This window comes from Ranitomeya variabilis, chromosome 6, assembly GCF_051348905.1.
Source record: "Ranitomeya variabilis isolate aRanVar5 chromosome 6, aRanVar5.hap1, whole genome shotgun sequence".
Taxonomy (NCBI): Eukaryota; Metazoa; Chordata; class Amphibia; order Anura; family Dendrobatidae; genus Ranitomeya; species Ranitomeya variabilis.
This window is the reverse complement of record NC_135237.1, coordinates 182,451,909-182,468,072: the sequence shown is the minus strand read 5'-3', so window position 1 is coordinate 182,468,072 and position 16,164 is coordinate 182,451,909. Positions and strand designations below refer to the sequence as shown.

At 43.8% G+C, this 16,164-nt stretch overlaps 1 protein-coding gene across 4 annotated transcripts in view; it reads right to left on the bottom strand.

The window, feature by feature from the left end:
- The window catches only part of LOC143782161 (cytochrome P450 2C20-like), a 151,961-nt gene that overhangs the window by 108,480 nt on the left and 27,317 nt on the right, over nt 1–16,164 (bottom strand). For all 4 annotated transcript variants that reach the window (XM_077269301.1, XM_077269304.1, XM_077269303.1 and 1 more), the window contains exons 2-4: nt 7,857–8,019; nt 7,639–7,788; nt 7,378–7,538 (exon numbers count right to left, since the gene is read on the bottom strand). In XM_077269301.1, the coding sequence (XP_077125416.1) occupies nt 7,378–7,538; nt 7,639–7,788; nt 7,857–8,019 (474 nt within the window). The remainder of the gene's footprint in view (nt 1–7,377; nt 7,539–7,638; nt 7,789–7,856; nt 8,020–16,164) is intronic.

Genomic DNA, 16,164 nt, shown 5'->3' with positions numbered 1-16,164 from the left:
GTACCGCCGCAACAAAGACCTATGGAACACGTTGTGAATGGCAAACGACACCGGAAGATCCAAGCGAAAGGACACAGGATTAAGGATTTCCAATATCTTGTAAGGACCGATGAAGCGAGGCTTAAATTTAGGAGAGGAGACCTTCATAGGAACAAATCGAGAAGACAGCCATACCAAATCCCCAACACGAAGTCGGGGACCCACACCGCGGCGGCGGTTGGCAAAACGCTGAGCCTTCTCCTGTGACAACTTTAAGTTGTCCACCACATGATTCCAGATCTGCTGCAACCTATCCACCACAGAATCTACCCCAGGACAGTCAGAAGGCTCCACATGTCCTGAGGAAAAACGAGGATGGAAACCAGAGTTGCAGAAAAATGGCGAAACCAAAGTAGCGGAACTAGCCCGATTATTAAGGGCAAACTCAGCCAACGGCAAGAAGGTCACCCAATCATCCTGATCTGCCGAAACAAAACACCTCAAATAAGCCTCCAGAGTCTGATTAGTTCGCTCCGTTTGTCCATTAGTCTGAGAATGAAAGGCAGACGAAAACGACAAATCAATGCCCATCCTAGCACAAAAGGATCGCCAGAACCTGGAAACAAACTGGGATCCTCTGTCAGACACAATATTCTCAGGAATGCCGTGTAAACGAACCACATTCTGAAAGAACACAGGAACCAGATCGGAAGAGGAAGGCAGCTTAGGCAAAGGCACCAAATGGACCATTTTAGAAAAGCGATCACATACCACCCAGATGACAGACATGCCCTGAGACACCGGGAGATCTGAAATGAAATCCATGGAAATGTGTGTCCAAGGCCTCTTCGGGACAGGCACGGGCAAGAGCAACCCGCTGGCACGAGAACAGCAAGGCTTAGCTCGAGCACAAGTCCCACAGGACTGCACAAATGACCGCACATCCCGTGACAAGGAAGGCCACCAAAAGGACCTAGCCACCAGATCTCTGGTGCCAAATATTCCCGGATGCCCTGCCAACACCGAGGAATGAACCTCGGAAATGACTCTGCTGGTCCACTTATCAGGAACAAACAGTCTGTCAGGTGGACAAGAGTCAGGTCTACCAGCCTGAAATCTCTGCAACACACGTCGCAAATCAGGAGAAATGGCCGACAAGATAACTCCCTCTTTAAGAATACCAACTGGCTCTGCGACTCCAGGAGAGTCAGGCACAAAGCTCCTTGAAAGAGCATCAGCCTTCACATTCTTTGAACCTGGTAAATACGAGACCACAAAGTCAAAACGGGAGAAAAACAATGACCAGCGGGCCTGTCTAGGATTCAGGCGTTTAGCAGACTCGAGATACATCAAATTTTTGTGATCAGTCAAGACCACCACACGATGCTTAGCACCCTCGAGCCAATGACGCCACTCCTCAAATGCCCACTTCATGGCCAGCAACTCCCGATTGCCAACATCATAATTCCACTCAGCAGGCGAAAACTTCCTAGAGAAGAAAGCACATGGTCTCATTACCGAGCAACCAGGGCCTCTCTGCGACAAAACGGCCCCTGCCCCAATCTCAGAAGCATCCACTTCGACCTGAAAGGGAAGTGAGACATCAGGCTGGCACAAAACAGGCGCCGAAGTAAACCGGCGCTTCAACTCTTGGAACGCCTCCACGGCTGCAGGAGCCCAGTTAGCAACATCAGAACCTTTGTTGGTCATATCCGTCAAAGGTTTAACAACGCTAGAAAAATTAGCGATAAAACGACGCTAGAAGTTAGCAAAACCCAAGAACTTCTGAAGACTCTTAACTGACGTGGGTTGAGTCCAATCATGAATAGCTCGGACCTTGACTGGGTCCATCTCCACAGCAGAAGGGGAAAAAATAAACCCCAAAAAGGGAACCTTCTGTACTCCAAAGAGACACTTTGAGCCCTTAACAAACAAAGCATTCTCACGCAAAACCTGAAACACCATCCTGACCTGCTCCACATGTGAGTCCCAATCTTCAGAGAAAACCAGAATATCATCCAGATAAACAATCATAAATTTATCCAGATACTTCCGGAAAATATCATGCATAAAGGACTGAAACACTGAGGGAGCATTAGAGAGCCCAAAAGGCATCACCAAGTACTCAAAATGACCTTCGGGCGTATTAAATGCTGTCTTCCATTCATCTCCTTGCTTAATGCGCACAAGGTTGTACGCACCACGAAGATCTATCTTGGTGAACCACTTGGCACCTTTAATCCGGGCAAACAAGTCCGACAACAGAGGCAAAGGATACTGAAATTTAACAGTGATTTTATTCAGAAGCCGATAGTCAATACAAGGTCTCAAAGATCCGTCCTTCTTGGCCACAAAAAAGAATCCCGCACCAAGAGGGGAAGAGGGTGGACGGATATGCCCCTTCTCCAGAGACTCCTTGATATACGAACGCATTGCGGCATGCTCAGGTACAGACAGATTAAATAGTCTTCCCTTAGGAAATTTACTACCTGGAATCAAATCTATGGCGCAGTCACAGTCCCTATGAGGAGGCAGAGCACTGGACCTGGACTCGCTGAATACATCCTGATAATCAGACAAATACTCAGGAACTTCCGAAGGAGTAGAGGAAGCAATAGACACCGGCAGGGAATCAGCATGAATACCCTGACAGCCCCAACTTGACACAGACATTGCCTTCCAATCCAAGACTGGATTGTGGGTCTGTAACCATGGCAGACCCAAAACGACCAAATCATGCATTTTATGCAGAACAAGAAAACGAATCACCTCCCGATGTTCAGGAGTCATGCACATGGTTACCTGCGTCCAAAACTGCGGTTTATTTTCCGCCAATAGCGTAGCATCAATACCTCTAAGAGGAATAGGATTTACCAACGGTTCAAGAACAAAACCACAGCGCTTGGCAAATGACAGATCCATAAGACTCAGGGCAGCACCTGAATCCACAAACGCCATAACAGGGTAAGAAGACAATGAGCAAATTAAAGTCACAGACAAAATAAATTTAGGTTGCAAATTACCAATGGCGACAGGACTAACAACCCTTGTTAGGCATTTAGAGCATGCTGATATAACATGTGTAGAATCACCACAGTAAAAACACAACCCATTCTGACGTCTATGATTTTTCCGCTCATTTCTAGTCTGAATTCTATCACATTGCATTAAATCAGGTGTTTGTTCAGACAACACCACCAGAGGATTAGCGGTTTTGCGCTCCCGCAAACGCCGGTCAATTTGAATAGCCAGCGCCATGGAATCATTCAGACTTGTAGGAATGGGGAAACCCACCATCACATTCTTAATGGCTTCAGAAAGGCCATTTCTGAAATTTGCGGCCAGAGCACACTCATTCCATTGAGTAAGCACGGACCATTTCTGAAATTTTTGGCAATACACTTCAGCTTCATCCTGGCCCTGAGAAATGGCCAGCAAGGCTTTTTCTGCCTGAACTTCAAGATTGGGTTCCTCGTAAAGCAATCCGAGCGCCAGAAAAAACGCATCAATATTTGCCAATGCTGGATCTCCTGGCGCTAGCGAGAAAGCCCAATCCTGAGGGTCACCCCGTAAAAAAGAGATAACAATTTTTACTTGCTGAGCTGAGTCTCCAGATGAACGGGGTCTCAGAGATAGAAACAATTTACAATTATTCCTGAAATTCCTAAATGTAAATCGGTCTCCAGAAAACAGTTCAGGAATAGGTATTTTAGGTTCAGACATAGGACTACTGGTAACAAAATCTTGTATGCCCTGCACACGAGCAGCAAGCTGGTCTACACTTGTAATCAAGGTCTGGACATTCATGTCTGCAGCAAGCACAAGCCACTCAGAGGTAAAGGGGAGGAAGAGAGGAAAAAAAAAAAAAACCTCAGAATTTCCTTTCTTATTATCCCACTTCTGCAATGCATTAAACATTCAATGTTGGCCTGGCATAACTGTTATGACCCCAATGGCAGAGGGTCTCAGAAATAATTACTAAGTCTGCAAACACAAAAAACCAGCTCATAGGGCAGTGGTAACTGGGCTGACCATATATCTAATCCTAGCACCACACATAGCAGCAGCCGGGGAACGTGCCTACGTTGGTTCTAGACGTCTCGCGCCAGCCGGAGAACTAACTAACCCTAGAAGGGAAAAGAAAGACCTTTCTTGCCTCCAGAGAAAAGACCCCAAAAGTTGGATACAAGCCCCCAACAAATAATAACGGTGAGGTAAGAGGAAAAGACAAACGTAAGAATGAGCTAGGAATTTAGCAAAGAGAGGCCCACTAGCTAATAGCAGAATATAGTAAGATGACTTATATGGTCAGCAAAAACCCTAACAAAATATCCACGCTGGATATTCAAGAACCCCCGAACCGTCTAACGGCCCGGGGGGAGAACACCAGCCCCCTAGAGCTTCCAGCAAAGTCAGGAATCACATTTAGTACAAGCTGGACAAAAATAAGAGCAAAGCAAATAACCAAAAAACAAAGAAGCAGGACTTAGCTTAATTTTGCACGAACCAGGACCAGCAGACAGGAGCAAACAGAAAGGATCTGATTACAACGATGCCAGGCACTGGACTAAGGATCCAGGAAGTTTATATAGCAACACCCCTGGACTAACGACCCAGGTGGGTGCCAAACTGAGGAAAGACAATCCCAGAGTCATATCACTAGTAACCACAAGAGGGAGCCAAAAAGTCTAATTCACAACACTTGCCCTTGTGGCTTAATATATGTCGGGTTAACAACCCGCCAGCTGAAGGTCCGTGTTCGGGAGCACGTCCTAGACATTCAGGCGGCATCTACGCAGGTGGACGCTTCCACCCTCAAGACATTACCTAGGCACTTTAAGTCATTCCATGCCTGTGATGGATCACTTTTACGGGTACGTGGCATTGATGCCCTCCGGATCAATATCCGGGGAGGCCAATTATCTAAACGGCTGGGTATGATGGAGTCACGTTGGATATGGACACTAAAGACAGTCCATCCATATGGACTGAACGAGAACCTTCCCTTTGCTCCCTTCCTATAGTCGCCTCGCCCCTGCGCACCATACATATGCATAACGCTGCACTATGTTCTTTTATTCATTTTTAACCAGTGTTTTTTACTTTTAGTATCTATATGCCTTATGTGGGTTCGTGACCGGAGATATACCCTTTATGTGGATGATATCAGCAAATATACGGGGGTTCATGCTGTCTACCGGATCTGCTTTTTCATCTGGATCTTCTGATGTTACTCTTATTCAAGATTATGGATATGTTCGGACATTGTTTATACATATATTTATTGTGATATTTCATATATTGTTGTTTCATATTCCTTTCTCTGTATATATATACAGCTTTGGTCTGATGATCCGTTTTGACTGTTTGTACTATGTTTATATTTGTTATCTATATTATTATATTAACTTATACTTTGTACCCCGAGATCTAGTCCCAAACTTCGGTATATCCGGATTACGTTTGAGATTTGAATATGTCATATATCTCCATATTTATATATTTATATGTAGTATCTCCATATATATTCGGTCCTTACTCCATAGGATACTGTGTGTGATTTTTCTCCTATATATGTCTTCTTCTTTCTGTCTTGTAGTATTTTTCCGCCTCTTATGCGGCTTATTTGTCTATGTATACCATTCTGTTGTTGTGACTCCGCCCCTTGTTGTCAGTCTGTTACCTGGTCACATGGGGCCCCATGTGTTCCAGCATCAGCTGACTGGATAGCGGCGTACCAACCATGTTGGTCTCTATGGTGACGCCTCAGCGTTTCCGGTTTCGTTATTTTATGTGGGCATTAGCGTTTTGATTTTTTCACTGAATCTACACTTGCGTCATTATTGTGACGCTTCGGCGATGATTTTGTGACGCTTCAGCGACGCCCTTCTGGCGTCGCCATGGCGACGCTGTAGTGATGTCCCACTACTTCCGGTTTACGTTGGCGGTACTTTGTGAATGGTGATGGATTTCCGGTTCCGCTTTGGCGGTATACATCTACACTATATAAGACAGCACTTTTTAGTTGTTAGACATGCCCCCTGAGGAAGGTTTCTTAACCGAAACGCGCGTCGGGGATCGCAGTGGACGGCGTGGTGACGGACATTATACCCTGGTATGTTGCTATCCTAGCGTATTCACTATATTGCCTTATGTATTTCCTATTACTAGTACCTGGGGAGCCAAGCATGGCTTCATAAGGGATTACGCCATGTTAAATCCTTGCTTCTACCATTACCTTTTTTTAATATACTATATGGATACCGTCCACAGCTCTCTTTGGGCACTATAGTGCTGTGTTGTTATATGTGTTCCCATGCTTTCAAATGTACCTGTTTCTCTATTTTTTATAAATAAAATATACCTTTTTGCTACTTTGGATATTTAAACTGCTGTGGTGCTTTTTTGTTCACAAGATCCAGCAGGGAGATCCAGCAGTATAACCGCTCTGTAGGAATCCTCAGCTAAAGTGAGGACCCCTGCAGAGCGGTTATACACAGGTCAGGCAGGTCACAGACAGGTCACAGAGCGGTCATACTGCTGCTGTGACCTGTCATTGGTGGGATCGAGCATAACATCGATCCCACCAATCAGAGCTTTCCTGGTCACCCTGGCAACTGCTGGTGACCTGGCTGTGACCAGCCTAGGATTGGAGCTGTTCAGAATTGAACAGCCAATCACAGCGATCAGGAGGTCGGGTGGGCGGTGACAGTGGCCTGGATGCCAACACCATCTTCCCTAAGGTAAGATGGCATCGGAATTTTAAGGCGATCACCGCTACTTAAGTCGCGGTATCACATTAAAGGGCATGATGTACTATCCCGTCGAGGATCAGATAGGCCCAGGTCACCTCGACCGGATAGTACGTCTAAGGTCAGAGAGGGGTTAAAAAATGAACTAATGCCTTTTAATGTTGTGCAAGGAATATGATTTCAGAATAGACCTTAAATAATTGGTAGCTACATAAGTACAATAAAATAAGCAAATTGTTAACACTAAAGCAAGCTTGGAAAATCATAGGTATCAAAACAGGAATGGCTTATAATGTACAAATATAGCAGTAATACAGTACCATATATGATATGAAAATAAGTAATATTTAAGTATAATATTCACATGACTGTATGTTAGTGACATACAGGGCACAAGAGTTACTGTTTAAGTCTTAATGTATGTGTGCATACAAAGACAGCTATCAGTTACTGATAGGACAGCCCATTGGACCAAAAATCCCAGAAAGAGAAGAGATTCAAATGATGAAAATACAGATTATACTGAATCTTTTCTGACAAAACTGTATATTAATCTACTCAGATCCCCCAGCCCTATATCATGATGACTGCAGAGGGAACTGCATTTTCATGATGACAGGTTCCCTTAAATGAATACATTACTAACCTGAGCCCATGATGATGTCACACTCTGGAAAGTTTCCTTCATAAGAGCAAGCATGTCTAAAAAATCCTCATCTTCGTAATCATAACGATCTTCAAAGACAATGGCGCAAACAACATTGGACACACCCAACGTGATTAAATAGGTGGGATCAAAAAATGTTCCTATGAAAGTATAAAATACATCTACTTAAGTGTGGCAAAGAAAATACACGGCCGGTATAAAATGTCAAAATTGTCGAAATAAAATAAAAAATTCTCATACCGCTTCTTTTCTCGAATTCTTCTCCTAAACACCTTGCTTCCTCTTGTACACGTGCCTCCAGACTTCTCTTTCCCATTCCAAAATTCCTTAAAGTACTTATGGTGAACCGCCTCATTTGCCTCCACCTCTCTCCATTAGTGAAGATCAGCCCTATATCATAAAGAGATTGAATACACTCTTCTAGGAAATTAGATTTTTCTGGTGTCGTATAAACTTACCATGGCCTTTGAAGACCATCTCCGGAATTGCAAGTCTTGGTCGATCACTGAACACTTCAGCATTATCAAGAAAAGCTTCTCTCACCACGTCATAACCATTCAGTATCAATACCTTCTTAGGTCCTAAATATGCCATGGAGACTGGACCATATTTTGATCCAAACTAGGAAAAAAAAAATTCCTTTGCGTTGGGACAATTTAATACATTAAAAATAATGTTAAATAGCTGCATGTAATTGTATTATATCACACCATTAATAGTAACCAGTGCTGGGTCAAGGGGTAGCCAAGGAAGGCAACCGACCAGGGCACCCCCTTCGAGTAGATGCAGTTTTCCTCAATAAACTAGCACTGTATTGTAAACTACGTTGAATTTACTGTGTGTTACTGTGGCACTTCACTGTATGTGAACACTGAAAAAGGAATGTGTGATGCAGAAAGAGAGGAATGCTGGCCAATGAATGCTTTCCCATCAGAATGATGAAAGCGCTCACTGAATTGTGTCTTTGTCCTCCTGCACGTTGTGCTCCAATAGTGACTATTCCTCTATAAGGTTAGCAGGCCACTGTATCCTTCTTACTCCGGGAACTTCAGTGTGTCAGATCAGAGTAGAGGGCAACAGAGGAGGACTCACTGCACATGACAACATGGCAGGAGCAGTAAGCTCTGTGCAGTGTCCCCATACTCCACTCTCGTTTTTGCAGCCCCTTGTTAGCTGTTATCATATCTTTGTGGTTGACATCTTCCAGGGCTCTTGTTGGAAGAGGGAATTAGCTACATGTAGAGACAGATAAGTGCAGAGACTGTCTGCCTAATAATTGCATTGTAGAAAGTTAGTGTGTGTGTGAATATATATGTATTTATATAAATGTGTGTGTATGCATAAGTGTGGATATACGTACAATAAGGTCCAGAAATATTTGAACAGTGACATAATCTTCATGATTTGAGCTCTGCATGCCACTATTTTAGATTTAAAATGAAAAAACTGATATGCAATTGAAGGGTACACTTTCAGGTTTAATTAAAGGGGATGAACAAAAATATCCCGTGAAACGATTAGGAATTGCAACCATTTTTCTACAAAGCCTCCTCATTTCAGAGGCTCAAAAGTAATTGGACAAATTACAATACTTTATAGAGAATCCCTTGCAGACAATGACTGCCTGAAGTCCGGAAGCTGTGGACATCACCAAACAGTAGGTTTCCTCCTTTGCGATGCTTTGCCAGGTCTTTAATGGATCTGACTTCAGTTGTTGCTTGTTTGTGGCTCTTTCTGCCTGAAGTTTTGTCTTAAGTATGTGAAATGCATGCTCAATGGGGTTGAGATCTGGTGATTGACTTGGCCATTGAAGAATATTCCACTTCTTTGCCATAAGAAAAACTCTAGGGTTGCTTTTGCAGTATGTTTTGGGTCATTGTCCATTTATACTGTGAAACACCGTCCAATCAACCTCACTGCATTTGGTTGAATTTAAGCAGGAAGTATAGTCATGTACAGAATTCATCCAGCTGCTTCTGTATTCAGTAACATCATCAATAAACAATTTTTTGCAATTTTCAAATTTTGAATTTTTATTCTGTTAAACCAGAGAGTTATGTGACACAAAATAGTTAATAAATAACATTTCCTACATGTCTACTTTACATCAGCACAATTTTGGAAACAAAATTTTTTTTCCTAGGAAGTTATAAGGGTTAAAAATTGGCCAGCGATTTCTCATTTTTACAACAAGATTTACAAAACCATTTTTTTTAGGGACCACCTCACATTTGAAGTCAGTTTGAGGGGTCTATATGGCTGAAAATACCCAAAAGTGACACCATTCTAAAAACTGCACCCCTCAAGCTGCTCAAAACCACATTCAAGAAGTTTATTAACCCTTCAGGTGTTTCACAGCAGCAGAAGCAACATGGAAGGAAAAAATAACTTTTTAATCACAAAATGAACTTTTAGCAACAATTTTTTTTATTTTCCCAAGGGTAAAAGGAGAAACGGGACCCTCAAAGTTGTTGTACAATTTGTCCTGAGTACGTTGATATACCATATGTGGTGGGGAATCACTGTTTGGGTGCACGACAGGGCTCGGAAGGGAAGGAGCGCCATTTGACTTTTTGAATGAAAAATTGGCTCCAATCTTTAGCGGACACCATGTTGCGTTTGGAGAGCCCCTGTGTGCCTAAACACTGGAGCTCCCCCACAATTGACCCCATTTTGGAAACTAGACCCCCCAAGGAACTAATCTAGATGCATAGTGAGCACTTTGAACCCCCAGGGGCCTCACAAATTGATCCAAAAAGATAAAAAAGTACTTTTTTCACAAAAAAAATATTTTAGCCTCAATTTTTTCATTTTCCCATGGTCTACAGGATAAAATGGATTGTAAAATCTTTTGGGCAACTTCTTCTGAGTACACCGATACCTCACATGTGGGGGTAAACTACTGTTAGGGCACATGGCAAGGCTCAGAAGTGAAGGAGCGCCATTTGACTTTTTGAATGAAAAATTAGCTCCATGCGTTAGCGGACACCATCTCGCGTTTGGAGAGCCCCTGTGTGCCTAAACATTGGAGCTCCCCCACAAGAGACCCCATTTTGGAAATGAGACCCCCAAGGAACTTATCTAGATGTGTGGTGAGCACTTTCAACCCCCAAGTGCTTCCCAGAAGTTTATAACGCAGAGCCGTGAAAATAAAAAATAATTTTTCTTTCCTCAAAATTTATTTTTTAGCCCGCAGCTTTTTATTTTCACAAGGGTAACAGGAGAAATTGGACCCCAAAAGTTGTTGTCCAGTTTGTCCTGAGTAGGCTGATACCCCATATGTGGGGGGGAACCACTGTTTGGGCACATGGCTGAGCTCGGATGGGAAGTAGTGATGTTTTGAAATGCAGACTTTGATGGAATGGTCTGCGGGCGTCATGTTATGTTTGCAGAGCCCCTGATGTGCCTAAACAGTAGAAACCCCCACATAATTGACACTATTTTGGAAATTACACCCTAAGGAACTTATCTAGATGTGTGGTGAGCACTTTGCACCCCAAAGTGCTTCACAGAAGTTTATAACACAGAGCTGTGAAAATCAAAAAATCATTTTTTTCCTCAAAAAAAATATTTTTAGCCCACAATTTTTTATTTTCACAAGGGTAACAAGAGAAACTGAACCCCAATAGTTGTTGTCCAGTTTGTCCTGAGTACGCTGATACCCCGTACATGGGGGTAAACCACTGTTTGGGCACACGTTGGGGCTCGGAAGGGAAGTAGTGACGTTTTGAAATGCAGACTTTGATGGAATGGTCTGCGGGCGTCACGTTGCATTTGCAGAGCCCCTGATGTGCCTAAACAGTAGAAAACCACCACAAGTGACCCCATTTTGGAAACTAGACCCCCAAGGAACTTATCTAGATGTGTGGTGAGCACTTTAAACCCCCACGTGCTTCACAAAAAATTTTAACGCAGAGCCGTAAAAATAAAAAATCTATTTTTTTCCCAGCAAAAATAATTTGTTTAGTCCCCATTTTTTATTTTTCCAAGGGTAACAGGCGAAATTAGACCCCCAAAGTTGTTGTGCAATTTTTCCTGAGTATGCATTATACCCCATATGTTTGGTTAAACCACTGTTGGGCGCACGGAAGGGAGGGAGCACCATTTGAGTGTTTGAATGCAAGATTGGCTGGAATCAATGGTGGCGCCATGTCACGTTTGGAGACCCCCTGATGTGCCTAAACAGTGGAAACCCCTCAATTCTAACTCCAACACTAACCCCAACACACCCCTAACCCTAATCCCAATTATAACCATAACCGTAACCAGAACCCTAACCCCAACACTCCCCTAACCCTAATCCAAACCCTAACCAGAACCCTAACCCCAACACAGCCCCAACCCTAATCCCAACCATAACCCCAACCCCAACCCTAAACCTAAGGCTATGTGCCCACGTTGCGGATTCGTGGCGGATTTTTCCGCACCATTTTTTAAAAATCCACATTTAATCTTGCGGATTTACTGCGGATTTCCAGTGGTTTTTGTGCGGATTTCACCTGCGGATTCCTATTGAGGAACAGGTGTAAAACGCTGCCGAATCCGCACAAAGAATTGACATGCTGTGGAAAATACAACGCAGCATTTCCGCGCTGTATTTTCCACATCATGGCACAGCGGATTTGGTTTTCCATAGGTTTACATGGTACTGTAAACGTGATGGAAAACTGCCACGAATCCGCAGTGGCCAATCCGCACCATGTGCACATAGCCTAATTCTAAGCCTATCCCTAATTCTAACCCTAACCCTAATTCTAACCCTAACCTTAATTCTAACCCTAACCCTAATTGCAACCCTAACCCTAATTGCAACCCTAACCCTAATTATAATCCTAACCCTAATTTAAACCCTAACCCTAATTATAACCCTAACCCTAGGGGAAAAATAAAAATAAATATATTTTCTTTATTTCATTATTTTCCCTACACATGGGGGTGATAAAGGGGGGGTATTTACTATTTGTTTTATTTTAATCACTGATAGGTTCTATCACAATGATCAAAATGTACCTGGAATGAATCTGCCATCCGGCAGATTTGGCGGGCGCACTGCGCATGCACCCGCCATTTTGGAAGATGGCAGCACCCATCGCTGAAGATACCGGGGGGAAAAACGGGACTCGGGCGGTACGGGGGATGGGATCGGACAGCAGGGGGGCAGAGGAAAGGACAGAGGGGAGAGGAGGGCAGCGGAGGACAGGATGGAGGGGAGAAAAGACTGATGGCGGTGGCAGATCGCCACTGTCAGTCAGTGGCGGGGGCAGATCGGGGTCTCCAGCCGTGGCTGATGATATTGCATTATCGGCCATGGCTGGATTGTAATATTTCACCAAGTTTCATAGGTGAAATATTACAAATTGCTCTGATTGGCTGTTTCACATTCAACAGCCAATCAGAGCGATCGTAGCCACGTGGGGGCAAAGCCATCCTCCCTGGGCTGAAGTACCACTCCCCCTGTACCTGCAAGTCAGGTGAAATTTTAGTTAACCCATTCACCCGATCTGCAGGAACGTGATCCTGCCATGATGCCACATAGGCATCACAGGTCAGATTGGCACCGACTTTCATGACGCCTACGTGGCGTCACAGGTCGGGAAGGGGTTAAAGGCTGATTAATTGTTTTCATCTTGTGGTGAACACTCTATAATTGCTCTCATGAAATCTTTTCTTTATGGAAGACTAAAATACTGAAACATCTACTTCCTTGAGAGTGTTCTTTACTTGAGTGGATTTTGTGAAATAGGTTTTCTTCACCATAGAAAGGATTCTGCGATGATCCCCAATTGTTTTCTTCTTTAGACTTCCAGGCCCTTTTCAGTTCATGTTAAATATGCTTATTTCGTATATTTATTTAATCATGACTCTTTACCAGATGTCTCATAAAAAATGTAGTGGTTTATTGGATTGTCCACCAAAAAGCATCATTGCGGCAAAACATAAAATAGGTGAAATAGTTACGAAGAGATTGTCCATTTGTCCATATCAAAGTTTGTTCCCCATCTTTCCTGAGATTGTGAATGGTAAATGGCATCTGTCTCTGTCACGGAGTATGGTAGAAGTCATCATGAAACACATGGCTAACTCACATACCAGCTGTTCATTCCCGTCTGTGTGGAGTCTGAAGTCCGTAGAGAGTGAAGGAGAAAGCGCAAATGACAGCCCCCACCCTCCTATGAGCTTTGATTATATATGTCCCATAGAGAACGTGCTCTGTCTATATGGTGTTAACTTTTACTCTGAGCTAAATATACAGGAATAGCTAATGTAAAGTCAGCGAAACCTTCCACTAGGCTCAGTACAGAATTGAGTATAATAATAATTCAATAATTAATATTAATATTTAACAGTTCACAGGCTCAGCACAAGTTGATTTGGCCACCCCTAACATTTCTGCTATCTCTTGGATGGATTTCTTCTTTTTCAGCCTAATGATGGTCGGGTTTCTTGTCCATCAAGACCTCATTTCACTGCATGTTGTCGGTTCACAGCAACAGTTTCCAAATGCAAAATGTCACATCTGGAATCAGCTCCAGACCTTTTTCTTGCTTAATTAATGATGGATTAACAAGGGAATTGCCCATGGAGCACATTAAAGAGCTTTTGAGACTATTACCAATTATGTTTGGTCCCTTTAAAAAGAGGCAGCTACTTGAAGAGCTGTAATTCCTAAACCCTTGCTTTATTTAGGATATGAATAACCTTAAATCAAAGCTGAAGGTCTGCACTTTAAGACTATATTGAATATATAACTGCATCTTGAATATATGTTGCTAAATAGCTAAAATGACAAAATGTTAACCCCTTAACAACCATTTACAGGTATAGCACATCATGAGGTGACGGTTCCCGCTGTTATGACCCCAATGGCAGAGGGTCTCAGAAATAATTACTAAGTCTGCAAACACAAAAAACCAGCTCATAGGGCAGTGGTAACTGAGCTGACCATATATCTAATCCTAGCACCACAAATAGCAGCAGCCGGGGAACGTGCCTACGTTGGTTCTAGACGTCTCGCGCCAGCCGGAGAACTAACTAACCCTAGAAGGGAAAAGAAAGACCTTTCTTGCCTCCAGAGAAAAGACCCCAAAAGTTGGATACAAGCCCCCAACAAATAATAACGGTGAGGTAAGAGGAAAAGACAAACGTAAGAATGAGCTAGGTATTTAGCAAAGAGAGGCCCACTAGCTAATAGCAGAATATAGTAAGATGACTTATATGGTCAGCAAAAACCCTATCAAAATATCCACGCTGGATATTCAAGAACCCCCGAACCGTCTAACGGCCCGGGGGGAGAACACCAGCCCCCTAGAGCTTCCAGCAAAGTCAGGAATCACATTTAGTACAAGCTGGACAAAAATAAGAGCAAAGCAAATAACCAAAAAACAAAGAAGCAGGACTTAGCTTAATTTTGCACGAACCAGGACCAGCAGACAGGAGCAAACAGAAAGGATCTGATTACAATGATGCCAGGCACTGGACTAAGGATCCAGGAAGTTTATATAGCAACACCCCTGGACTAACGACCCAGGTGGGTGCCAAACTGAGGAAAGACAATCCCAGAGTCATATCACTAGTAACCACAAGAGGGAGCCAAAAAGTCTAATTCACAACAGTACCCCCCCCTTAAGGAGGGGTCACCGAACCCTCACCAAGACCACCAGGGCGATCAGGATGAGCAGCGTGAAAGGCACGAACTAAATCGGCCGCATGCACATCAGAAGCAACCACCCAGGAATTATCCTCCTGACCATAGCCCTTCCACTTGACCAGATACTGAAGCCTCCGTCTGGAGAGACGAGAATCCAAGATCTTCTCCACCACGTACTCCAACTCGCCCTCAACCAACACCGGAGCAGGAGGCTCAACAGAAGGAACCACAGGTACAACGTACCGCCGCAACAAAGACCTATGGAACACGTTGTGAATGGCAAACGACACCGGAAGATCCAAGCGAAAGGACACAGGATTAAGGATTTCCAATATCTTGTAAGGACCGATGAAGCGAGGCTTAAATTTAGGAGAGGAGACCTTCATAGGAACAAATCGAGAAGACAGCCATACCAAATCCCCAACACGAAGTCGGGGACCCACACCGCGGCGGCGGTTGGCAAAACGCTGAGCCTTCTCCTGTGACAACTTTAAGTTATCCACCACATGATTCCAGATCTGCTGCAACCTATCCACCACAGAATCTACCCCAGGACAGTCAGAAGGCTCCACATGTCCCGAGGAAAAACGAGGATGGAAACCAGAGTTGCAGAAAAATGGCGAAACCAAAGTAGCGGAACTAGCCCGATTATTAAGGGCAAACTCAGCCAACGGCAAGAAGGTCACCCAATCATCCTGATCTGCCGAAACAAAACACCTCAAATAAGCCTCCAGAGTCTGATTAGTTCGCTCCGTTTGTCCATTAGTCTGAGGATGAAAGGCAGACGAAAACGACAAATCAATGCCCATCCTAGCACAAAAGGATCGCCAGAACCTGGAAACAAACTGGGATCCTCTGTCAGACACAATATTCTCAGGAATGCCGTGTAAACGAACCACATTCTGAAAGAACACAGGAACCAGATCGGAAGAGGAAGGCAGCTTAGGCAAAGGCACCAAATGGACCATTTTAGAAAAGCGATCACATACCACCCAGATGACAGACATGCCCTGAGACACCGGGAGATCTGAAATGAAATCCATGGAAATGTGTGTCCAAGGCCTCTTCGGGACAGGCAAGGGCAAGAGCAACCCGCTGGCACGAGAACAGCAAGGCTT